This window comes from Dendropsophus ebraccatus, chromosome 12 (assembly GCF_027789765.1).
Source record: "Dendropsophus ebraccatus isolate aDenEbr1 chromosome 12, aDenEbr1.pat, whole genome shotgun sequence".
NCBI lineage: Eukaryota > Metazoa > Chordata > Amphibia > Anura > Hylidae > Dendropsophus > Dendropsophus ebraccatus.
This window is the reverse complement of record NC_091465.1, coordinates 22,555,315-22,582,459: the sequence shown is the minus strand read 5'-3', so window position 1 is coordinate 22,582,459 and position 27,145 is coordinate 22,555,315. Positions and strand designations below refer to the sequence as shown.

Sequence of the window (27,145 nt, the reverse complement as noted above, 5' to 3'; positions counted from 1 at the left end):
TCCTCTTTCCTGAAAAAGACACTCTATCCACAGGTTGAACAGAGCATCGGTTGGATGTGTGCTGCCGCTATATCGGACTATTGGCAGGTGGAAGGTAGCCAAATGGTGTACTACGATATTCCCGTCAGTTCCATAGAGTTAAGTGGAACTGCAATGCATAGGTCTTACTGTGACTCAATTCAAACAGGGTCACGGGACCCCCACTCTTGTGATCAGCGGTGACCCCAATGGCCTGGCCCCCAACCAGACAGTTCCAATAGGGATAGTTGGTGAATGTCCTTAATGAGAAAAACACTCAACAGTGAATGAGCCCCATCAGTTACATGGTACATGGTTGTCTTGATAGAACAATGCATTGATAAAACAAAATCCATTGACTCTTCTGAATATACAGTAAAAGAAAAACCTTCCCATTGTTGCAGGTATTTTACACTGTGTACACTGTCCCCTTAGGAAATGGTATTTTTTGAAAAACATTAAAGTGACTGTACCACCAGGCCCAGGCTGAAGCACTGGAGGCGGGCCGAGCCACCCTTAGTGGGAAGAAACCCTAGCCCCTCTATGATAGGGTTCCATTGATTCTAATGGAGTCCCGTCATGGAGGGGCTAGGGTTTCTTCCCACTAAGGGTGGCTCGGCCCGCCTCCAGTACTTCAGCCTGGGCCTGGTGGTACAGTCACTTTAAACTCCTAGTCCTCTCGAGGGTAAACGGTGCCATTTACGACCAACTCAAAAATGTGTTTTGAGGTTCTTGATGCTTAAAGTTCAATAGATACGAAACTGGTACATGGCCATAGAAAATACACATGACTCAGACTCGTGCAGACTCCGAGCATCTGTCCCACAGTGTGACCAGGTGCACCAGCATGCACTTTGCACTACAGCCAAAGAACACCGGGGGAAGGGAGAGTGGCAATTTGCTGAGGACATGACCACTAAGAACCCTTCCTTTACCTTTAATGCTCAACATCGGCCACAGAATTGCTGCCGGAAAAGACACCTGCTACCAATCAAAGGACTAAATGCTCTTCTAGAGTCCCCTGGGAGTTTTGTTATCAATGACCAGAAAGGTCAAGAGCCGGTAGGAGGGGGGTCTCCACTGCTGCTGTTGTTGACCATTATAGATTAACCTTTACCCTGCTGTGGCAATTGCTCAATCTTCGAAGGGTCACATGTTCAGAGATTGTAGAGCACTTTTATACCAGGGCAGCAGATTTCTCAAGGAGTTGAAATTTCGTACATCAATTCCCAGGATTACAATTAGTTACTCGCTGGCAGACGTGATCATCTCGGACTATGTGTATTGGCAGGCTGCTTTTGTGGTCTGTTGATTAATTCAATATAATGAAATCCCACAAAATTCCTTTAATATTTTCACTGTGGGTGCGGCAATCAGAACATTTTATCAGCATTTTTTTTTTTAAGCTTTCTAAACTTCTATAATATGGCCACTGTATGAAACTAAAAAAACTACTCAACTGCACAGACCCTTCTGCGTTCAACCCCTGGTCTAACATTCACATTGCTGTAAGGATACGACGTCCATGTGATATGGTATAGGCAAAATCATATGAGGTAAAGATTTACCAAGATCTGGAAGAATTTCTGATAGCCCCTTTAAGGGTTTTAAGATTGGGAACTAAGCACGTCTTTATGTTAAAATATAACATTTTTAATATGATCATAGTTTTATGTATGCAACGTGAAGCCCTTAGACCCTACATGACCTCATATCACCTACCACAACCTATTGATAATACAGGAAGTTATTACTGGCAGAGGAGCCTTAGGGACAAGTCATGCATCAGGGCCTAGACGCATCTGCACTAGTGATGAGCGAACCTCAAGCACGCTCTGGGTATTCTGAACTTGAGTATGCAGCATTTGATCATCAGTAGCTGAAGTTGGATACAGCCCTAAGGCTGCCTCAAAACCATGGCTACAGCCATAGGCTAAGTTCACACAATGTAAGTTGTGTATTAATAATGGCCGTTGTTGCCGATTTGCAACAATGGTCGTGATTAATACACAACCTTTGTGCTGTGCAGTCTGAGGGAATCCCGGCTGGAGTGTATACACATAGTAAACACTCTGGCCGGGATCCCTAGCGGTCGCACAAGCCTAACAGGTCACACAATGGAGAATGCGGCTCCGGCCACACTCTCCATTATCGACTATGGTGAATTGGGATGCGGGCACACACGCCTGCATTACAATTCAGCACAAATGAAGATCAGTACAGGCTGGGATGATCTTTACGGACACTGTCCGGGTCAAAGAATGGCCAGTGTTCACATAGTGTATTCATGTTTTCCAGGACTCTCCAACTTCTTCAGCCACCGGTGATCAAATGCTGTATACTCAGGTTTGGATGAACCCGACTGTGGCCGAGGTTTGCTCATCTCTAATCTGTACCTACAATAGCTATGACTGCTGACTCTCTAAGGTGTACGGTGGCCTCCTGATTCTCTAAACGAGGTCGGTGAAGAGAAGGGTCGACTGTGATGGATTTTCAACACCCATCTCTATTGTTCACAGAAGGACAGACCACTCTGATCACAGCTTACCCCCTTGACTGTCAGTTGTCAGTTATTTAAAATGTTTGACCGCTTTTAGGGTCAACAACTATCAAGAATTGAGCAGAAACTACACTAAGCAAAGGCAGACAACCAGTTTTTAGCTATAGTAGTATGTAGGAAACATATTACAAAATAATCTAATATAGCCTATTCTAGAACATTGAAAGGAGTGGTCCCCTTTACATAGTCCTTTTTCTTAGAAGTGTTCCCAACAATGAGCTCCATTACGTGCCAGGCTGGAGAGACCTCGGTAGTAATTTATGGGGGCACCTAGCATAGGGGATAGCAAAGCATTGCACAGTCCTCATAAAACCACTGGGCTGTCTGCGTAATTTATGGGCATGTTGGGTCCTCCAGAGAAGGAGACACTCTTTGCGGAGAGAACATAGCTATCCTACACCACACAAGCTTTATAACAGGACATAGTTTATTATACTTTATGCTATAGATTCGCTCTGGTACAGCAGGTGCACTAACATGTGGACACACCATGTTACTGTCTTTTGGCTGCTTTCCTCTGCACCACCCTTGGCTTTGACCTGTACTTTGACCGGGACATCATTGTTAAAAGTCGAAGGGTGCGCGACATTGCTTTAGACTCTGCTGGAGGTGACGGAAGAATGTGCGGCCTCAAAAAAAGAGGAATGTTCTGCTTCCAGAACAAACACTTTAAATCTGCTGTAAAAATGCAGGGAATGAAACTTAATTTTACCAGATGTCTCTGTGGCTCAATATTTTCATGAAGCAGAAGAAGCATCTGTCCTTTCGTTGTCTCTCATAAACCAGGGAAAGGCGTTAAACCAAGCTTAATGAAGCCGTTGATGAGAACTTGGGCCAAAAAAAAATAGTTTCCCTTGGAAACCATTTATGTCTATAATTTCTATGAGAAACACCCAACAAGTGATCTCTTTAATTAAACCAGTTGACAGCCAGTAGTCATAGTTGAGCCATCGACTGTATCCATGTTTTCCTGGGAACCCTAGAACTACATCCAACTTCTCCAGGCACCAGGAGTCAAATGTCAAACGTTTGGGCTCGGAGAACTTTGCCGAACCCAAACAGTTCTGCAAGTGGCTCAACACTAGAGGAAGCAAATGGTGATTGCTGTTGCAAATCCGACCTGAGTTTTACTTTATTGCATCTTCTTAATATGACTGGAGGACACAGCCAGTCCATAAGGCCAACAATGACAAAGTTAGCCCTCTAAGAAGGTCGGCATACAGCCGCATAAGCTGGCATACCATTAGGATTGTATTGATTTGCAATAAGTGTACAACGGTGCGATGGTGCGGAAGACTGAAGCCGGTATGTGAAGGAATAGTCAATGGAAACGAACTCCATCACATAATACTGCAATTATCCATTGAATTCTATGGGAAGAACTGCTCATGGCACGGCACTGTGTATTTCGGATTGTATCAACTGCTAGTGTACAATCACTGCTAGTGTGGGTATCCCTTTACAGAAATTTATGGCAGAACCGTACACTTTATGGATTCCTTCAACACATGTCCTCATGCCGTTTCTCTGGGTTTCCTAATGACAGCAGCTCCTGCAGATGAACCTGTCTTTGCAGTGACAGCCTGCTCAGCCAATTAATGACCGCGGTGCTGTCCTGTCTTGGTCAGTCATTGGTTGAGCAGGCTGTCACTGTTGAAATGGGTTCGTCTGCAGCAGTGGGGGATCCAGAGACATGTCAAGAGGACAGCAGGGGAACGTGGAGAAGAACATCTTTATTATTTTCTATACACTGATACCAGATTACCCCTTTAAATCAAGGGTGCACTAACGATATCCATGCAGTCCATGTCGCACAATTATCTAGCAGATTGGCGCTTGCCTACCTGCATATCAGGCCTTTAGTTTGGCCAACAGCTCTCTCCCCCAATCTGCCCCTGAATCCGCCTTTAAGGAAGGTTAACTTTAATAAAAAGGGAGGACTTTAAAAGGTGTTAATACACAAAGTCAACAGATAAATAATCCATGGTGAGACAAGGTCTTTTTGGTGGAGAATTCGGGCGTATCCAGGAACCTTGGTTCCCTCTGCAAGTAACCAGAACATGAGTATCTCCAGGACAGACCACGCAGTTGCAGGTGAAAGTTCTTACAAGTCTCTCTTTTTCCTCTCTCTCTTTAGGTCTTGCTTCAGGGACTTTGACTACAAACACTGTTGATCTCTCACAGGCGATTAAACTTTCCTTTACCTCATGTCTAACTGGTTGGCGGCTATAGGGTTGGGGCGTTCTTCACACACTGTGGCTGTCTTGAACAGGCAGCAACTTCACTACATGAACAGTGCCACCAGATATTAATATTCTAAGGCCACATTCACACATTCTGTGTTCTGCACGGAACACGGACGTGGAATGCTTGTAACGGATTTGACTCACCCCCCAACCGGGCAGCATCTGTGATAAGATTCTGGGAGCGGGGGAACTGTATGCATATGCGCCACGCTGTAATGACAGTCCCTTACAGTCATGGAACCGATCTTTTGCTCAACCATCAACCTACCTCTATATCAGTAATGGGTAACCTTTGGCCCTCGAGCTGTTACAAAACTACAATTCCCATCATGCCTGGACAGCCAAAGCCTTAACTTTGGCTGTTCAGGCATGATGGGAATTGTAGTTTTGCAACAACTGGAGGGCCGAAGGTTGCCCATCCCTGATATATATACAGTGGTACCTTGGTTTAAGAGTAACTTGGTTTAAGAGCGTTTTGCAAGAAGAGCTCACAGTTTTGCAAAATTGTGACTTGGTTTAAGAGCATTGCTTTGGTTTAAGAGCTCCTGGTATTGGGTGGGAGCGTGAGTGGGGGAGGGGCATGGCCTGCATAGCGGGGTCTGCAGCACAGTACTCTGACCCAGGAAGTCTCCCTCACCTTCCAATTTATAGCAGATCCACTTCAGGCTGGGGCTTGCATCAGGGGACAGGACTGGGGTAATCTCTTTATAGCTTTAACCCCTCTCTCCCCAGACAGAGAGTGCTGCTATACTGTGTCCACATCTGCCCTGCTCATTCCTTCATGCTCCCTGCAGTCTCTATCAGTCCTTGTGTTTCCCATCCTGTCCATTCCTGCTATAATGTGCTTGCACTCACACTCAGCTATACACACTGCTGCTATAATGTGCTTGCACTCACACTCAGCTATACACACTGCTGCTATAATGATTATAAAATGATTTTTGGGGTGTGGAACCAATTGTCTACATTTCAATGATTTCTTATGGAAAAATTTGCTTTGGTGTAAGAGTGGATTTGGATTACAAGCACGATCCCGGATATATTTATTTATTAGTGTATGGAGTTCACTCTTCTATTCATTCCAGGTGGTAGCTTCCTAAATGTAGTTGCTGAATAAAGACTCTTCCATTTTCCTAGTATTCTATCTATGCTTTATAATGTTACCAAGCGATCTTCCTCAATCTTCTTTCCCGCTGCATTAAGATACCACAGCCCATGTATAATTTACAGTCAAAGACCATACATCTTTCTCAGGACATAGTAATATCTTCAATTATACATTTTGGTTATTTAGAGACTACCCACTTTGTTTTATAGTCCGTTATTATCTTTAACTTATTAATGGCCTGGTGTATGGAGAGTCTCTTCTGTGATTTATAGAGAGCAGACAGTACAGCTTGTTTTACTATAGAAACATCAATATTCTGGTAACTTGGGGTTAGTGATAAGTGGAGCATGAGGTACGGCGAGTGTGACCCTGAAAGGCACCAGGAAGAAGTTATTGGGCAGAGCTGTGGAGTCGGTCAGCCGCAGCTCTGACTCTGAATTTTATCAGGCACCGACTCCGACTCCAGTCAGACACCAGAGGACCAGTAATCTTTCTCAGCAGCTTCTTCCTAATGTCCTTCATGATCCTGGGGCGACTTCTGATGGAATAAGAAAAGATATAAAGCAGCTTCTAAGGGTTGTGTGTGCAGTGGATGCAGCCAGTCTCCAGCCTCCATGTCCTGAACTACTCACAACTAGACTTGATGGAGCAGGTGGTCTTTTCCTGCTGACAATCTTTTTAAAGCTTGAGTCAGACCATTTTTCCGACTCCAACCAAATTGATTTTTTTGTGCAAAAGTGTGAATTTTTGTATTTTTTTTTGTTCAAAAAAGAAAAACAAAACAAAAAAAAAGTTAAATTTGTTATCCCCTGAATGTCATCAAAACAGATCAGTGGTGGGCCAACATCCAGCATCCACACTGATCAGCAGTTTCAAGGGGTAATGTCACTCGTGTTAGCACAGGGTTGTTTACACTGCACAACACCATCACATTCATAAGGGTGGTGAACGTTACTTCAGCTTTGTTCCATTCAAACTGTGGAAAACAGGTGCAAATACATTGATATATGTGGGCTGGAGTGTCCAGTGTCCAAGTCTCTACTGTAATAATAGTCAAATCTGTTACTGAACAAATAGCAAGATGACATAAAAATTAGGCAAGCCCTTATGATAAAGTAGAAGAGCACCGATGGCAAAGGTAAAAAAGGGAGTACATCAGCACTATTAAATTATTTCCTCAAAAAGAAGATTGACATGTCCAGATGACAATATTGCATAAAGCACAGCTGGGCGCCGTTCAGCAAATGGAAAATTTATATTAGATATTTGTATTGCGAAATTTGCCCTTAGGTGTTGAGCCTAGACAGTAATCTCCTATTGGGAGGCCATCATCAATCAGTCTAGAAACGGCTTTGTCACATTTTTTCAGTATTTGCTGTTATGGGCGTCTCTGAATCATGTGGGTGGCGGATGACGTGCCAGCGATATTTTAGATATGGCTTTGATTGATGCTGAGAGTGAAAAGTCCGTTGCAGTAGCTTCTTGTTTTTTGGCACCAGTCATTCTATAGACAGGTGCATCTGCTAAATCGCCTGTAAGGCCAAGTTAACAAGTCGCAGCAATGATGAGGTCAAAACCATAAATTAAACAGTTTGTTTTGCTGGCCGTACAGTAAGCTGCTGTAGCGTACTGCCATGAATTAGCAGACTAATAGCTAGAGATAGCCTAGTGTTATCCAAACTCTTAGGGTACTATTACACGGAACAATAATCGGCCGAATTGGCCCGATTCAGCCGATTTATCGCTCCGTGTAATAAATGCAACGATCAGCCGTTGACAACGATCATCGGCTGATCGTTGATATAGGTTAGACCCTATTTTTGTCGGGCGCCGACCGCACACCGCTGCGTGTAATAGCGGTGCACGGGCAGCGACTAATGATATACATTACCCATCCACGTTCCAGGGCTGCTCCTGCCGTCCGCTTCTCCCAGGGTCCTACGCGCGCTCTAGCTTCACAGCGGCCTGTCAGCTGATAGGCCGCTCAGCCAATCAGCTGACAGGCCGCTGTGAAGCTAGAGAGCGCGCGGGACCCGGGGAGAAGCGGAAGGCAGGAGCAGCCCTGGAACGTGGATGGGTAACGTATGCCAGTTTAGCAAGGGATGCAAGGACATCGGTAACAATGTCCTTGCAGCTCTTGTTAAGCGATTATCGGGCCGTGTAATAGGCCCAGCAAGCGAGCTCCGATCTAGCAGATCGGCGCTCGTTTACAGGTATTATCGGGCCCTGCTCGGCCCATGTAATACCACCCTAAGACCAGGAATGGGGAACCTCCGTCTCTCCAGCTGTTGCAAAACTACAATTCCCAATATGCCTGAACAGCTGGAGGGACGAAAGTCCCCTATCCCTGCTTTAGATAATGCTTGGATGACGACTTTACACTGATGGTTGATGTAACAGATTTCTGTACAAATCACATGTCAGGAGTCAAATCACTACCAATCGGTAGTGATCACCAGCAGTAGTACTGATGAGTGAATCTACAGTAGGATCAAAGCAAATTGCTTGGTTCCTATCTGTATTCTGCTCATCGGGCTACGGGGATTTGAAGTCTGCTCCACTTCCTGTCGCTCCTCCCTGGGTGCTGGAAAAAAGATGGATCCAGTCCTGGGAAACTGGAAGAGGACTGGATCCATCTTTTCCCAGGACATGGGGAGGAGCGTCAGGAAGCAGAGCACACTTCAAAGCCGCAGCCTGCAGCAGAATGCTGGTAGAAACGAAGAGCTTCACTTCATTCCTACTGTAAATTCAGTCATCACTAATCAGTAGTGTTGAGCCAAAGTTCAGGTTCGGCAACGTTAATCCAAGCCCCAAAGTTTGGCATTTGACTCCTGATATGTGGAAAAGTTGGATGCAGCTAGGGCTGGATCCAACTTCTCCAGGCGCAGAGAGCCAAACGCCAAACTTTCAGGTTCAGACGGACATTGCCAAACCTGAACTTTTGGCAAATTAGCTCAACATTATTCATCAGGATTAAGGCCCTATTACATGGGCCGATTCAGAGGAGCAAGCGAGCTATTACACGCACCGACAGAGAATGGGTAAGGGGCCTATTCTACCAACAGATATGACAACAGATTATCTGCCAAAGATTTGAAGCCAAACCCAGGAACAGACTATAATCAGAGAACAGGTCATAAATAGAGATGAGCAAACCTCTAGTCCATCCGAACCCGAACTTTCGGCATTTGATTAGCGGTGGCTGCTGAAGTTGGATAAAGCCCTAAGGTTATGTGAAGAACATGGATATAGTCATTGGCTGTATCCATGTTTTCCAGAAAACCTTAGAGCTTTATATAAGTTCAGCAGCCCCCGCTAATCAAATGGCGATCGTTCGGGTTCGGATGGACTCGAACCCGAACCCGGTTCGCTCATCTCTAGTCATAAAGGAAAGACTGGATTTGTCCTCTTTTCAAACCCACTCCTGGGTTTGGCTTCAAATCTTTGGCAGATAATCTGTCATCAGATCTGTTGGCGGAATAGGGGCTTAAGTCCAGGGGGGGGGGGGGCGAGGGTAGCTGCCTGGGCAAATGTCAGATCATCCGGGCAGCCCATAGGGGATAGCGGCAGTCCGCTGCTGCCACCGCTCCTGTTACTCGGGGTGACGGCAGCAGATGGTTGCTAGGCTGATCATTCGTGTTTCAGCCTGTTGAAAGACACCGATCAGCCAACATTCTACATGTTGTCTTCAATTACACGAAGCGATTATCGGCCGCAACGGTTGATACTGGCCGAAAATGGCAGATAATGGCTCCGTATAATGTAGTATTTTACATCCATCTTCCAGTCAATGCACTGGCCCGTGTGTGGGTGTACTGAGCAGCACTCACAGCAAAAAAAAATTCCGGCTAATATAATACAGCAGATCATATAAACAATCATTCATCAGATCTTCACAGAACCAGCGTGTGTAAGCCTAACTCCGCTGATAAACACACCCGCAGCTATATTCCCTGCCGGGAGCCGATACCCGACTGACCATAATCCACACTCCTCACACTGTTTAGTAAATACTCGCATAGCAATGACATTTTTTAGATTCCTAAGAGTTCAGAGCTGAGCGCTCATCATTTAGGCCATATCAAGAAGTTGATTCAAAATTCCTCTCCAGCTCCATCTATTTCTATGGGGACCCAGTCCGTGACAGCGCCCTACAAGTTACCAGCACTTTATTTCTGAACAGTTCTGAACAAAGTTACCACTTAGATCACATATCACGCTCTCCGATCCGACGCTCTTGGGGGCCAAGTTACGAACCTAAAATAAAGCGCTTCTTCTGAGTATATAATTATATAGGCATGGATCGCAATCCAGTTTCACAAGATAGAATCCAATATTTTTTTCATATACAAAAGTTATTAAGACAGGGGAGCTGGGGAGAGCGGGCGAACACGGAGGCGGCCAACCTGCCCCTGAGACACAAGTAATCCCCAACCGAGGGCCAGCATGAAGAATATGCAATCACATTGTATTGTTTTCATGTTTATCTCAAAACAGGAACATGTTTTGTGAGTCATAGAAATCATTAATTCTATTCAGCGGGGAAAATAGCATCCATTCTTAAGCTGCCAGCCAGGCATTTGGCTTCCCAGTTCTCCACAATGGCAAAGAAAAGATACAAAAATTACATTCAGCCATTCTGCGAGTCCTGACGTGTTGTTGTACGGCAGCCGCCTCTAACAATTTATAACGCAAGGGAGGAAAAAAAAAAAAGTAGCGGCAATTACGGGGCCGAGATGATGATGACGGCAATTATATTACCGAGTATCCTGACAATAATGGAAGGACACGTTTCCGCACAGCTGTTTGGTAAAGTTCACATCCTTGAACTATAGATCCGAAAATATTCCCAAAGGGCCGGCTAGCAGGTTATGTATCCATCATGCAGTCAGATGCACCAAAGACGTATATAGGCAGAATCGTATGGAACCAAGATTAAAGAGGAAGTCCAACACCCAAGATTTTTCTCGAAAGAGTCAGGGAGGAGGTGGCTGAACCAAACTACATGCACCTACTTCCCCAGCTCCAGTGCTGGGGTGCGCTGTTGTCGCCTTAGATTCCCGGTCTCCTAGCTGCCGACTGAATGAGTGGGGCTGACACGTCATGACCCAGGTCCCCGCTTAGACCAGGAAACGGAGGGGGCAACAGCGGACCCCAGCACTGGAGCTCGGGAAGTAGGTGCATGTAGTTAGGTTCAGCCACATCCTACCCAACTCTTTAAAAAAAATTTAAAAAAAATGTCGGGCGCTGAACATCTCCTTTAAGGGCCCTTCTACACGGGCAGATTATCGGCAACAAGAGAAGAGCTCATTCAGCTCATTGCGAGAAGAGCTCATTCAGCCACTAATCGGCCCCTGTCAAAGTGGCAGCGGTCTGCCGAGGAGCGGGTAAACGCATCTTTTGTGGAGCCCTATAAGTCATTGTTTATTGCCGATAGCAATGTATTTAAAGGGCCACACGAATGATACAGGGATCATTTGTGCGGCCCGGCTGCCTAATAGTGCTGTGTAGAGGCACTGCTGAAGAGTGCTGATTTTACTGTTTGGCACTCGTTTTTGCATTCTTGCACAGTCCCATATTGGGCCATGTAAAAGGTCCCTTAGGCATGGGCAAGCTGTGCCTCAAGCCTATTAGGATGGATGACTGGCTCATAGGCGTTGTGCGCGATTGAACGAATAAGGTAACCTTGTAAACAGTCAATCAAAAAATCCCCCCACCGTTGTGTGTACACAGCTTGTATGCTGGCCTATGTGCCTCCATGGTTATAGAACCCTTTCCATGCTGGAGTAACACATGAACATAGGCAATGCTTATTGGAAACCTCAACAAGGAGGGACTGCTTCCCCTATCTACAAACAGATTTTGGATTCATGGAAGGTGCTGAAACATATTGCCCTATGTTTTACTTGTGTATTTAGTTGGAAAATTGTAAGAGATCTACATTGGCCTACACAGTCCTACACTTACACCTCCTACATACAAACCAGCAATTTTGTTAATAGTATTTCAGGATGGATATCTGCTCCCATAGAATGGATGGTAGAGGAGCAGACTATGGCCCACCATTCAGCTAAGCATAGCAGGTTCTCAAACCCATAACGCTTATTTGTAGCCAAGAAAAGCTACGACCATCCATAGATTTTCCCTACAGTGGCCACTACAGGGGAGATGCAGTATTACATGGAAGCCATTCAAAGTCTTTGCTATTCTGGATCACAGGTGAACGCCTGAGCATAGGACCCATGTCCTAGGAGACCACATACTCTAAATAGGGCTAATGGAGGGGGACTGGATTAGTGCACTAGCTATAGATCTCTTATAAACAGATTGCTGGATATTCAATAATTTTCAGATGTGATGATGTCAATCATCCTGGCAACAATAAATTCCAAGTGTATAGACCAAGACAGACTGAGGAGATCTCATATTCCCGATAGGATGAGCCTTCTAGTGCCTTCATCTGCTTTATATGCGACCGGTCTCCGTAGAGCCATAATGTATATGTAGATAAGACTCCTTTTCTCTATGAATAGCCTCTCTGGGCAAATCCCAGGGGCCAGGAAGCCAATTGATTTATGTTACTCATTAGCCCTATAGATAATGTCAAGCAAGAAAAAGCCTTCTTGACCGAAACCATATAACTGTACTCAATGGAGCCCATTAAACTTACTACAGCTTCCGGAAATAGGATCAGGTCCTATTAATGGGAACCTGTCAGTGTGAATACACTATCCAATCTACCAATATGTTATGAGAGAGGAGGAGCAGAACATACAGATGTATGTATGTAGTTATGTGGGAAACAATTTAGCAGATTTTCTGACCTATTGTTTGAAATCCTGTTTGTTCCAGGCTTAAGAGTCAAGTGGGTGGTCCTGCTCATAAGCAAGCAAACCTGCATGTCAGTTGCCTAATGGGACCGCCCACTGGACTCCTAACCCCAAAACAAGCAGGAATTTCGGTTAATAAATTGCTAGTTCTCCTGAAGCTTTTACCACCAAACTATATATGAATTTTCTTAGCAAATCCTGCTGTATAACATGGTGCTGGCAGATTAGACTGAATGTTCAACAGGTTAGGTTCCCTTTAAGGGTGCGTTCACACCTACAGGATCTGCAGCAGATCTGCAGCAGATTTGATGCTATGTTCAGTTATTTAAATGAAATCTGCTGCAGAAAATCAGCTGCAGATACTGTAGGTGTGAACGCACCATAAAGGCGTATTCCTCCCATCCCAACTAACATAGTTATACTTGTAGGGCTTGTCAGGTTTGCTACATTCATGTAGCAAAAGTGTCTACTTTTCCTGATATGCTGCTCAGACAACCTGTTGTCTAGGTTACAGACCACCACTCTAAAAGCAGTGGTCTGGTTGATTATGTGTGTATATATATTACAGTATATGTAAGTATACTATTTTGCTATACAATTACATTATAGCTATATGCTGGTACGGAGATCAGCAGGGGGTACAGATCCTGGAATACCCCTTTTAGGAAACTAGTAAAGTTCTCAGATGAAGTCCTGGAAGTAGGGGGAAGGGGGGGGGGGGCAGTGCCACTTACATATATCTAGGCTGTGCATGGTATTACAGCTAAATGGCATTCACTGGACGACCCCTTTAAATGCACTACATAAAAGTAATGTAGGAGATCATGATGTTGGCGAGAAACGATGAGGCACTTTGGTCTGATGTGATAACCATGATGAACGAACATGTACATAAAGCTGTCACGAGACCTTAGATCAGGGATAGGGAACCTTCGCCCTCCAACTGCTGTGTTTCTGTATTAGATGATATAGATGAGGACTGACAAGTTCTTGAACATGACTAGAAAAAAAATGGCTGCCTTCTTGCAGAAACAGCACCATGCTTGTCGTTAGGTTGGGTCTGGTACTGCAGGTCACTCTATTAAAGTGAATGGGGCTAAGCCACAACGCCGCACCTACAGATCTGTTAAATTGTTTTCACAAAAAAAAATGTTTATTTAATCCTTTATAATCCCTTAAACCATAGGTCGAACTTTAGGAATAGGAGGTGGTCATGGATTAGGAGTTAGAGGGATTAAGGATTTTTACCAAGAAAATTACCTAGAAATTCTCTTAGCTGATTCACAGGCAAACAACCCCTCCAGCAGCCTTGGGGGGAAACGACGGGACGGACACCTCAGCACTAGATCACTCAGTCACACAAGTCATCCGCTTCACCTGATTTTCTTGTTTGTTAAACCTTCAAAACAGCGGTCGTAAAAGTTTATGAACCAGAATATCTGGTAGGGATGTCGCCCTCTTCTTTAATCGTCCAGAAAAAAAAAAAACTTCAAAAACTTTCCTGAGGGCGAAACACAACAGCAACAAACAAAACCGGATGGGCCGTCCGCAATGCAGGACACCCTGAAGCCTGGGCTGTTTACCGTCCACCTGCCATGAAGCTTAATCACAGATAAGGCAGCAATGAGGGGAAGCAATGATGTAATTACCGCGGCCCTTAATGACATCATCAATTATGTCACTTTGAAGTAAACCACAAGGGGGGGGGGGGGGGGAGCTTCCCATCATCTCACGCCCTCCTAAACAGAGAAGGTATCATTTCAGGGCCTGTTTTTCTGTATGTCATAAGAGATTTAGAGCCCTATTACATAGAAAGATTATTGGGTGAAAAATCGTTATATTGTTTAAATTTAAACAAAAATCTTCCGTGTGTATGCAGGCAACGAGCAAATGACTGACGTAAATTCATTCGGATGTCGCTGATCGCATCTTTACCATAAAATTATCGTCAATTAGTTTTCGATGTATGTACACATAGGGGGAGATTTATCAAAAATGGTGTAAAGTGAAACTGGCTCAGTTGCCCCTAGCAACCAATCAGATTCCAGCTTTCATTTTCCAAAGAGTCTGTGAGAAATGAAAGGTGGAATCTGATTGGTTGCTAGGGGCAACTGAGCCAGTTTCACTTTACACCATGTTTGATAAATCTCCCCTATAATTTGTTCCCAATTACCACTAGAGTATATGAACATTCGTAATTAGGAATGGAATTGTAATAGTAACTAACGACTATCGTTCCGTGTATTACGGTGAACCATTTCAGGTCGTTCCCAAAAGCTTTAGTTTGCAATTGTTTATCTTTAATCGGTGGAAATGATAAAACACTATGTCTAATAGGACCCTTGCTAGAGTATGCGAACGATCGTAATTGAGGAGGTAACTAGGGACTACCGTTAAGTGTATTATGATGGACGATTTCAGGTCGTCCGGAACAATGCCCATTTGCTATTGTTTATCGGAGAAAACAAAAGATATCTTTGTCTACAGCAGGGGTAGAGAACCTTGTCTCTCCAGCTGTTGCAAAACTACAACTCCCATCATGCCTGGACAGCCAAAGCTTTAGCTTTGGCTGTCCAGGCCTGATGGGATTTGTAGTTTTGTAACAGCTGGAGGGCCAGAGTTTGACACCTGTGGTTTAATAGGACCTTTAGGTCCTAATGGTCCTTTTAAACGGAGCGATTATCGTTTGAATTTTCGCGATAACGATATTTGAGCGATAATCAGCATGTGTAAACACAACGAACGATCAAGCAGTAAGCGAGAAATCATTCATCGTGGTCTTTCTATCATGTTCTCAAATTATTGTTGGTCTTTCGCTAAAAATTTGCAGATTGTTTCGTGTCAGTCTTTCACAGATTCACCCTAAGGTGTGAGATGGGCTTAAGCATTCGTAATAACGATTTTTTCAAACGATTTATTGTTCAATCAAACACTGATTCTTACAAAAAAAACCCACATTGTTACCTTGAAATAGTCAGTCGTTCGATTGCGCAAATTATCGCTAGTTAATTACAATCGTTAGCACAATCGTTTACTCCATCTGATCCCTGCAAAAGGGTGGAACGATTTGGAATGAACGATAAACAAATGATTAACAATGATTTTAGGGTCAGATCTAAATCAACGATCAACGGCACACAAACGATTTTCCGATTGTTGCCTGCAATTTTCCGCACGATAATCATGCCGTGTAATAGGGGCCTTAGTGTCCGATTAGACACAGCAATTTTTAATTTCCAGCGATTAACGATAAATTATTGCAAATGGGCGCTTTTCCGAACGACCTGAAATCGCTCACCCTAATACACAGAACGACCGTCATTAGTTATGATCACAATTACAATCGTAATTGTACACAAACAACGGTAATTCCGAACAAACGACGTGTACACACACACCGAAAGATTTGCGAACGATTAACAGTGATTTTACGGCCAGCTCAAGAAACGCGATCAATGACGAACAAACAAATTTCCGTTAGTGGTTTGCTCGTTGCCTGCATACACACGGAAAGATTAACGCTTAGGCCTAATTCACACATCTGTTGTTCTGTCCGCGATTGCGGACAGAACATAAAACCAATGTTATTCAATGGCCCCGTTCACACGTCCGCACATGTATACAGGGCCGCGATCCGTGCCGCAAAAAAATGGACATGTTGTAATGCGGACCGTTTTTATGCGGCACAGATCGCTAGGGCCGCGGACTGCACTACGGGTGTGTGAATGAGGCCTTAAATGAGAGTTGAGAATACGGCCAGTCCGAGACATAAGGTTTAAAGCTCATACACACGGCCATATTTTGTGCCAAAACTGGATTACTGGTGCTTTCCGATTCCACACAGTATTCAAGGCCGACACATCAACCCCATTACAGCCATGGGCACGAGATCAGGAACCTGCAACCCTTCAGCTTTTACAAAACTACAATTCCCATCATGCCCGGGCAGCAAAAGCTTTGGATGCAGAATATAGTTTTGCAACAGCTGGAGGGCCAAAGGTTTCCCCTCCTCCCTGTACACTAAGCAGCATGACCTGTAGCGGAAATGCAGCAGATTTCATTTCAGTGTAAAATCCATGGCTATATCTGCAATGTAGCACACTGGATTATGGGTATGGATTTGTAGGCCGGTTTAATAGCGTACATTCTCGTGCTTTGCATGGACCCAGCCTTATACCAGCTGTCGGATGTGCAACCGCAGCAAAAATGACTCTTCTCATATCAAATCTGAAGAAAGATCTCCATATGTGAATCTGTCAGATCTGACAGTAAGAATGGCGCTGCATGCAACTCTATTATTCCTGTCAAACCAAAGGAAACCTCAACATGATCAATTATGTCAATAGAGACCATAGGATGATGTTTAGATGTCACTGTGCAAAGCATCCCGCATGGCGTCACGAACAGGAGCAAAGTCTAGTGGTCTAATCTAAAGATGGGGGAACTTTGGCCCTCCAGCTGTTGCAAAACTACAATTCCCATCATACCTGGGCAGTAAAAGCTTTAGCATTGGTTGTCAGGGCATGATGGGAATTGTAGTTTTACAACAGCTGGAGGGCTGAAGGTTCCCCATTCTTGGACATGCTATTTCTCCTATTGTCCTATCCATCTGAATGGTAAAAGTAGGAAAAAAAAACTCCAGTCTGATAAAAGTGACTGAAATTCAGTATCCAAACTATGTATGAAAATTTCCAGATGCGGCAGAGAGGGAAATTAACATTTCATATGACATGTGATAAACTTCAGGTTATAGCAAATCAACACGATCCCAGCTCATTTTTAAAGGTTGCATGAAAAAAATAAAAAAGTTACTAGTTGGAAGCAGAATTTGCTTGGACAATCGGGGTGTCGACCATCTATAACATCCATGTGTCCTACCTGGGTAATATAGAAAAGATTGGCCATTATGAGAGTACCGCTTTCAAGGGGTTGTCCAGTGAAAATCTTTGCTTTTCAAATCAATTGGTTTCAGAAAGTTATATAGATTTGTAATTTACTTCTATTTAAAAATCACCAGTCTTCCAGTACTTATCAGCTGCTGTATGTCCTGCAGGAAATGATGTATTCTTTCCAGTCTGACAAAGTGCTCTCTGCTGAAGAACTGTCCAGAGCAGGAGAGGTTTTCTATAGGGATTTGCTACTGCTCTGGACAGTTCTTGAAAAGGACAGAGGTGGCACCGTGTCCAACTGGAAAGAATACACCACTTCCTGCAGGACATTCAGCAGCTGCTAAGTACTGGAAGACAGGAGATTTTTAAATAGAAGTAAATTACAAATCTATATAACCTTCGGAAACCAGTTGATTTAAAAGAATTTTTTTGCTGGAAAACCCCTTTAATCCCTGTAATGCTTCAATCAATAGAGTAGTCTTATGTGACCCCACGGTCATCAACCCCCTGCAAGTCACCCAATTGCCTTTCTATATCTGCCAGTTCACTGAACTTTCATGATCTACCTGAAGACATACGCAACCATGCGGAAAATTAGGTACAGAAAATAGAAGATCGCATTTTATCACAACGTTATTGCTCCCAATTGTGCAACATTAACGGCGGCAAAAAATAAACTTGTTTATTAGAATTTCGACATCAGCCTTTAATTTCCTGTTCTAACAGGGGGGATAAAAAAAACCAACAACACATGAAGCGACGTGATGGGGCGACATGAAGGGGCGCCGTAATTAAAACGCAACCGTGTTGAATATACACTATAGTGAGATAAAAGTAAATGACATCATGGAGGAGGGAGGAATCAGGTGACATTTAATACAGATGTATGGGGAGATACCTACAGGCTTATCACCCGGCTCCTAAGCTTATTAATAAGAATTATGATAAGGAAGAGTAGTTATTAAATCAGCGAGGAGCGAACCCCAGGTCCCTGCCTGAAACACACAGACTACATCATTACATGAAGTGACTGAGCGAAACATATGATCTAATACTATATATCTTGCTGGCCTCATGTATACAAATAACATAGGGGGAGGGACAAGGGAAATACATTGCAATAAATAAAAAAAATAAACAGCGCCACACTTGTCCTCAGTTTGTGTGTGGTATTGCAGCTTAGAGCCATTAAAGGGGTTATCCAGCGCCACTTTTCCCCCTCTCTTATCTCCAGTTTGGGTGGGGTTTTGAAACTCCGTTCCATTGAAGTAAATGGAGCTTAAAGGGGTACTCCAGTTTTTTGCTGGGACCGGGGAGGAGGTGGCTGAGGAAAAAGACGTCCACTCACCCCCCGGTTCCAGCGGCGGGTCCCGCATCGCGGCGCTCCGGTGCCTGGTTCCTGGCCGCTTCCTGGTGTCTGACGCGGGCCCGAGGAGTGACGTCTCAGGTCCGCTCAGCCAGTCTGTGAAGGAGGTGGGATCCGTTTCAAGTCCGCTCAGATCCCGCCTCTGTCACTGACACATCGTCTCGGGCCCGCGTCGGACACCAGGAAGCGGCAGGGAACCGGAGCGCCGCGATGTGGGACCCGCCACTGGTATTGGGGAGGTGAGTAGACGTCGTTTCCCTGAGCCACCTCATCCCCGGTCCCCCCCCCCCCTCGCTGGACTACCCCTTTATTTGCAAACCACACCTGGACTTAAAGGGGTTATCCAGCGCTACAAAAATATGGCCACTTACTTGCAGAGACAGCCCCGCTCTTGTCTCCAGCTTGGGCGGGGTTTTGCTGCTCAGTTCCATTGAAGTGAGTGGAGCTTAATTGTAAACTGCACCTGAACTGGAGACAAGAGTCGTGTTGTCTCTGATAGAAAGTGGCCATGTTTTAGTAGCATTGGATAAGCCCTTTAAGAGGAAAGGGGGAAAAGTGGCCATGTTTTTGTACTGCTGGATAACCCCTTTTAAGGGGTAAATCCCCCCCAAATTTCTTTTGTTTAATCTTTCTTTCCACTGGTGTTAGAAAGTGCCAGAGATATGTAATTTAATTCTTCAGTTTTCCAGTACTCATCAGCTGCTTTATGTCCTGAAGGAAGTGGTGTATTCTTTCCAGTCTGAAGAACAGAAGAGGTTTTCTATAGGGATTGAACAGTTCCTGACATGGACAGAGGGTGCAACAGAGAGCACTGTTTCAGACTGGAAAGAATACACCTCTTTCTTGCAGGACATACAGCAGCTGATAAGTACTGGAAGACTGGAGATTTTTTTTTTTTTTTTTTAGCTATAAATAAATTACTAATTTCTAGCACCAGTAGATTTGTAAAGCAATGTATTATGGATCCATAATAGAGCACCGATAAACTACCATTGGTCCTTACTGACTCTACCTGTGTCTTCTATTTCCTATGGAGACATACAGATATCTACAGCAACCAATCAGATTCCACCTTTCATTTTCCAAAGAGTCTATGAGGAATGAAAGGTGGAATCTGATTGGTTGCTAGGGGCAACTGAGCCAGTTTCACTTTACACCATGTTGGATCAATCTCCCCCCATACTGTGTACACTAAAATACTGACATCTGAAAAGCAGGCACCCAAGCGTGGCAATGGCATTACTATATAACTACCTGCAGATATTCAGTGCTTCCTCCTGATGGAAGAGAAGAACAATTCATGGAATGGAGCACGTGACATAACACAACACACCAATAACAGAAGCTATAAAACCTAATAGAACCTAAGTCTTATTTTACAGCCCAGGACAGGATATTACAATAGTAGTATGTGTTTTACTACACTGTATTATCTAATTATCCCCAACCCGCGGCTCTCCAGCAGTCGCAAAACTACAACCCCCATCATGCCAGGACGGACGTCAATCAATAGAGTTTCCTAAATGTTGGATCATCACAGTTTTGGGGAGAAACACTAGGATATAGACCAGGGGTAGGGAACCTTGGCCCTCCAGCTGTTGCAAAACTACAACTCCCATCATGCCTGGACAGCCGTCAGTCTAACAGCTGGATCATCATCACAGTTTGGGGGAGGAACACTAGGATATAGACCATTGGCTCTCTAGCGGTTGCAAAACTACAACTCCCATCATGCCTGGACAGCCGTCAGTCTAAGAGCTGGATCACCATCACAGTTTGGGGGAGGAACACTAGGATATAGACCATTGGCTCTCTAGCGGTTGCAAAACTACAACTCCCATCATGCCTGGACAGCCGTCAGTCTAAGAGCTGGATCACCATCACAGTTTGGGGGAGGAACACTAGGATATAGACCATTGGCTCTCTAGCGGTTGCAAAACTACAACTCCCATCATGCCTGGACAGCCAAAGCTTTAGCTTTGGCTGTCCAGGCATGATGGGAGTTGTAGTTTTGCAACAGCTGGAGAGTGATGGTTTGCGACCCCTGATGTAGACAATTTTCTCAATGAATTTGAAATTCAAAGTTAGTTCATTTAGAATTTTCAAACTCGCAGAAATTACACAACGCTCTACAACTAACTAACGTGGTGACCGATCGCCGAGCCCTCTCCATAGACAGTGACTGGCGTCCTCCTAGCCACAGGCTGCGAGTGTCACCAGGATCCATCCCCAGTGATTTCACATACACACCAGGGCGACCGCCTGCAACGGCCACACCGAGGTCTACAAATGCCACATCCATCCAGTGTCCCCTGTAAGAATGGCATGAGAAGGGGGGGAGGGGTAGACAAGCGTTCCCAGGGCTGAGCTCACACTTGGGGTATAATTGCAGTTTGTGATGACAGCCTATAATAATTACAGCATCAGCGTCGCCACAAAAACACAGGCTAATAAACACATCCTCCGCAGCCAGGTGGACCTCCGATACAGCAATAAACAGATCACAGTATAGCGCAAAATTTAAAGGGAATCTCCATCATTTCTATAGGACGTCAATCAATCAATCGTTTCCAGAAACACGGGTCTCCGAAAGTGCCAAATAATTGCATCAATTCCGCCACCGAACTGCAAAATTTAAAATTTAACAAAATGTAACAAAACTTAACTCCATGCAGATTTTACGATCAGGTTTGCCGTCTCCCGATGAAGAACAATGTCATTGTCTCATCTCATGTAAATATTTACAGCATAACATGGATGTTTACAAACATAACTTCACAAGGCTACATTGTATCCAAGCACACAGACAGTGCAACTACATGAAAGTAGCAGAGCCGCACAGCCATGTGGTTAGGAAGTTATCAGCATGAGGGGAGAGCAATGCATTGCAGGGGAGGCATGCAGATACATAGGCAGCCATGGATTCCAGGGGGGCTGCATGCACCAGCAGCAATAAGGGGAGGGGGGGTCCTTACCTTGTGTGTTGTGCTGGTTGTTCTCCATGACACTGGGGTCTGCACTGTTCAGCTCAGCCAGTCTCCTGTTGGTGGCTGTCAGCTCAGATCTCAGGTTGGTCACCTCCTGGCTAGCAGACTGTATGGCCCCATCTATTCTCAGGGCCAGCTGCTTGTTATCCTCCATCATTTGCAGGATGTTGGCCTGGGGAGAGAGCAGACAGAGAGCAGCATGGTGGGTCACGGTGCACACACGGTGTGGAGCAGTGCGAGTCCACTGAAGGAATGAGCAGCACTGCAGGAGACACAGCACCTCCTCTCCAAAGGACACGGCGCACATGACACGCTCCCTTTAAATGGAATCTACCACTGCAAAATAGGGGAGTCCGCCATGCGCTTTCTTCGCATAACAGCCGTAACCCGCTACAAACTACGAATCTATGTAACAGACTGACACAGAGTTTTCTTATAAATATTCTACATTGTAGTCCCCAGCAGATATCCGTATAATAGCGCTTGGGGTGACATAGACTTACCCGCCCCCCCCCCCTCGGTAATGGTTGCGTCTTCCTCTCTAAATCACAGCTACAAACTCCTGAGCGCAGTTTCTTGGCTCCGTTTCCCCCCGTGTTCATTATTTATTCAGTGCTGAGTCCCCAAGACAAACCATTCCCAGGCCGGGGCGGGGGGAGCCTTCCTGCTGCTGCTCTATGGAGATGCATGTGGCAGGGATGACTGCGACTGTCTCACAGATGTCGCCTGATGGGGGCGCTCTCTAGCTTACACTGCAGGGAAGGCTACGGATTTTGACCTTAGAATTTAGTCTTGAAGGGTGTCTATCTTTACGGGGTAATAGCGGATGTGATTTATAACATATCTGTAGGTCTGAAGTCTGGGCCATTAGGTGTTTCTCTGCTCTGCTGACCACTGCTTGTTGTCTGGGGAAATCTGTCTCTAGTAACAGCTAGATCAGGACAAATTGCAGGAAGTGGGGTTAGGGTTTAGCGAGAGTCACTAAAGCCTGGGGAGTGTACCTGCAAAGCTGAGGCTGTCTGCCCACTGAAGGGATCCACACTGTCCCTTAAAGGTGAATCAATGCTTCCCTCACATCACTCACAGCTGTCCCTTTAAATAGCAGGGTGCATATTCATGTACTGCAGTGCACTGTGATGAGGAGGATTTTATAGGAGATGCCCAGAGCGCCACATGGCAGTGCCAAGCTGCTGTCGCACCATAATACAGAATGGCATAAAGCATGGTAGATATCTATCGCCTCTGCCAGCTGAGTCTGGGGAAGGCGAGGTATGGAAGCAGCACACTGGCAATTCTGGGTGATTCACCAAGTGGTCACATCTGAGCCAGCGTCCATATTGCTTATTAATGTGTGTAAGAAAGAACCTGAACAAGCAGGATGCCATGTTACATAGCTCACCTGGCATCCAGTCTGATGGAAATTCTTCGGAGTGATTTTGTTTTATTATGTCGAGGTCATCGGCCATGTGACATAGGAAAGCTGCTTTGCCTATCTGGGTTATGGGAAAGTTGGATGATCATGGCAGCTGGGAAACATGTAAAAACTTTCATAACCTTAAAGGAAACCTATCACCCCCCCATGCCGGGGTGACAGGCTCCCGACCCCCTGCTAGATCCCCCTACACTTACCTAATCGCGCCGGGTCCCACTTCCTGAGCCGGTCGGGTGACTGAGATTTCAGCGCCCGGAGCGCGCGCTCACAGCAGGGTCCGATGCCCATAGAGAATGACGGAGCGTCGGACTCACCATTCATTCTCTATGAGCATCGGACTCTTCTGTAAGCACGCACGCCGGGCTTCGGGCGCTGAAATCTCAGTCACCCAACTGGCTCAGGAAGCGGGACCCGGCGCGATGAGGTATGTATAGGGGGATCTAACGGGGGGTTGGGAGCCTGTCACCCCGGCACGGGGGGGTGACAGGTCCTCTTTAATAATACAAGTTTTCTGAGGGTGAAATGTGTCCCACGAAAATAAAAGGAGTCAGACAGGCAGTGGGGAAATGAAGAAGTTAAACTTGCCTATCCTCCCTAGTCCCACTGACGGCTGCTGGTGATTGCCTGCGCAACAAATCAGTGACTGACTGAGTGGCCATCGCTCAGCCGGGCCGTGACATTACAGCTGGAAGATCTGGGTACATGACCAGTAGTGGATCATAATAGGGGCGTTCCGGGCGGCAGCCCGGGGCCCTGAGCTCCTGGGGGGCCCATGACCACCCAAAAAGACTTATACTTTCAGTGGTATACTGTCTCCTGGCAGTAGTGGATTATAATAGGGGTGTTTTGGGCGGCAGCCCGGGGCCCTGAGCTCCTGGGGGGCCCATGACCACCCAAAAAGACTTATACTTTCAGTGGTATACTGTCTCCGGATGACCTACCCGGATTCTAGCAATAGATGACAGCCGGCAGCCATTTTTCAATTTTATTCCTCTTTAAGCAGCAATGACCAGTCAGTTCTTACAGTGATCTGGTCATGATAGGTACACTTAAAATATTGATGTGACTGTGATAGGGACCAAATTGTAATGTAACTGGGTCACAATGCCGCCCGGACAGTCTTTTGGGGTATTCTTAGGGTCCTATTCCACAGGCCAATATGGGCCCGATCAATAATGTAAACGTTTACTGGACCTATTACACGGCCCACCATACATTACCTACACATGTTGCAGGTCTTCTCCTGCGCTCCTTCTTCCTCCCGGTCCCGCGCACAGCAGCAGCAGCAGCTTCGGTGCGACCAGTCTGAGCCGACAGACCGCTCAGCCAATCACAGGCCGCGGCGGTCCTGGCCAGTGATTGGCTGAGCGGTCTGTCAGCTAAGACTGGTCGCACCGAAGCTGTTGCTGCGCGCGGGACCGGGAGGAAGAAGGAGCGCAGGAGAAGACCTGCAACATGCTTAAAGCCCGATGATTTTAGGTTTAAACCTAAATAAACGATCAGCCGATGACACGATTATCGGCTGATTGTTGTCTCTATTCCATCGAGCGATAATCGGCCGAATCGGGCTGATTATCGCTCCGTGGAATAGGACCCTTAGTTTGTAGTAGATAGTACCTACAAAATATGCTTCAAGGAAGGACAAGGGTCATGGGAATCCCACAGAAGAGCTGCTCAGAGCAAATTGCTTAAAGTGAATGGAGCACTGGTATATTGCTTATTTGTTTTTATACATGAATAGATTGGCGTCGGCCCAGGGATGCCGGTGGCGCAGTCCTTTTTTTTAACCCCCGACTGATTCCCGCACATGGCATCGGTCTATTCCTGAACACCAACCCCGCATGAAGCGCTGTATACTGGCCCACCGGCCCCCAGTGTGACGATCTGCCCTCCCCTCTGTAACATGGCTCCACAGAGGGGAGGGGGTTTCATCACACTGGGGGCCGGCAGGCCAGTCTACAGCGCTTCATGCCGGGCTGGTGCTCAGGAATAGACCGATGCCATGTGCGGGAATCAGTCGGGGGTTAAAAAAAAGGACTGCGCCACCGGCATCCCTGGGCCGGCGCCAATCTATTCATGTATAAAAACAAATAAGCAATGTACCAGTGCTCCATTCACTTTAAAAAGTGACACAGGGCATTGCCGCTTACTGTATACAGGCCCTGTAGGCTACTGACATCAGGCAGACTGGGGCGAGGAGCTCAGCAATAAGGCCCCTCGTCTAATGGATCCCATTTTCTATCATGTTTACAGCCGGGTGTGTGCGTCACTTACCTGGGGAAGAGATGGCACCAAGATGCAGTATGGGAAGAAGACAATATGGCGGGGGCGGTGTGATGGTCAATGTTCTGCTGGGAATCTTACGTCCTGACATCATGTGAATGTTACTGTGACATGTACCAACTACCTAACCATTGTCCAGGCCAAGCCCCCCCATCATGGTAGCAGGGCCCCCTCATAACATTGCCCTCTTTCTGCAGGGTCATGCCTCGGACACACTGCAGACATTGTGCAGGAATAAGGAACAGAGATCAAGGTGCTGACTCCTCCAGATTCCCCAGATCCCAATCTGATCGATCATCTGTGGGATGAGGAAGACAAGTCCAGTCTATGGAGGCCGCAACTTACGGACAGATAACACAGGCCACCTATAGACGTCTTGTGGAGTCCAGGCCACTATAGGTCACAACTGTTTAGGTAGAATGAAGGGGACGTACACAATACTGGGTGTAATAATGATATGACTGATCACTGTATTACATAGAACATATATATAGTTTATTACTATGTATTCTGCGGACTCTTTCCCCCCATTAGATACAATGTATCTCCCCGGCACAGTCTGAGTCTCTGTTCTAGAATTTTGTGATCTCACTCCTTACATACGTCGCTGATAATTTAATGCTCACACCCATGTTGATCACATCCATCTGTAACACGTCTGGAGCGCTCGCCCGCTGACTTTCACATCGAATTCCCGAGTGGATTCATCTACACAACAATTTTCTGCATGTGCGAACACTGGATGTTTTAAGATGGGAAGACATCGAGCTGAAATTAAAGGCCGCTTCAAGAACGTGCAGACGTGCCGGGGAGTCTCCTCCAGACGTGTAGCAGTATAATAATCCCTAGTATTATATTATCGGCACAATATGACGGCTTTACACCAGCCTAGCTCCCGACTCGGGTCACCATGCTTACTGTCTAGGGCCCCGTTCACACTGAACAAGAATGGCAGAATCCCGCCGTGCTCAGTGTCCTGCTTTGCGTGAATGAGAGGGCGCACGCTCCTCCGCTCAAAGAAGTGACATGTAATTTCTTTGAGCGGAGAGGGGAGGAACCGGACGCGTGCGCGCGCCCTCTCATTCACTCAAAGCGGGACACTGAGCGGAGACATTCTCCGCTGCGGAATTTCCACCGTTCTTGCTCAGTGTGAATGGGGCCTATAGGGGAGATTTATCAAACATGGAGTAAAGTGAAACTGGCTCAGTTGCCCCTAGCAACCAATCAGATTCCACCTTTCATTTTCCAAAGAGTCTTTGAGAAATGAAAGGTGGAATCTGATTGGTTGCTAGGGGCAACTGAGCCAGTTTCACTTTACACCATGTTTGATAAATCTCCCCCTATGTCTCCTATATTGCCAAAACCCATATCAGATCCAACTGGACAAAGTGGGGCAATGGCGCTTTCCTTTCTAGCTATCATCCCT

The 27,145-nt window shown here is 45.7% G+C and overlaps 1 protein-coding gene across 2 annotated transcripts in view; it reads right to left on the bottom strand.

The window, feature by feature from the left end:
* The window catches only part of KAZN (kazrin, periplakin interacting protein), a 153,368-nt gene extending 131,130 nt beyond the window's left edge, over nt 1-22,238 (bottom strand). For both annotated transcript variants that reach the window (XM_069946534.1, XM_069946535.1), the window contains exon 1: nt 21,993-22,238. In XM_069946534.1, coding sequence (XP_069802635.1) covers nt 21,993-22,161 — 169 coding nt within the window. In that variant the 5' untranslated portion in view covers nt 22,162-22,238. The remainder of the gene's footprint in view (nt 1-21,992) is intronic.
* Between the last annotated feature and the right edge of the window lie 4,907 nt (nt 22,239-27,145).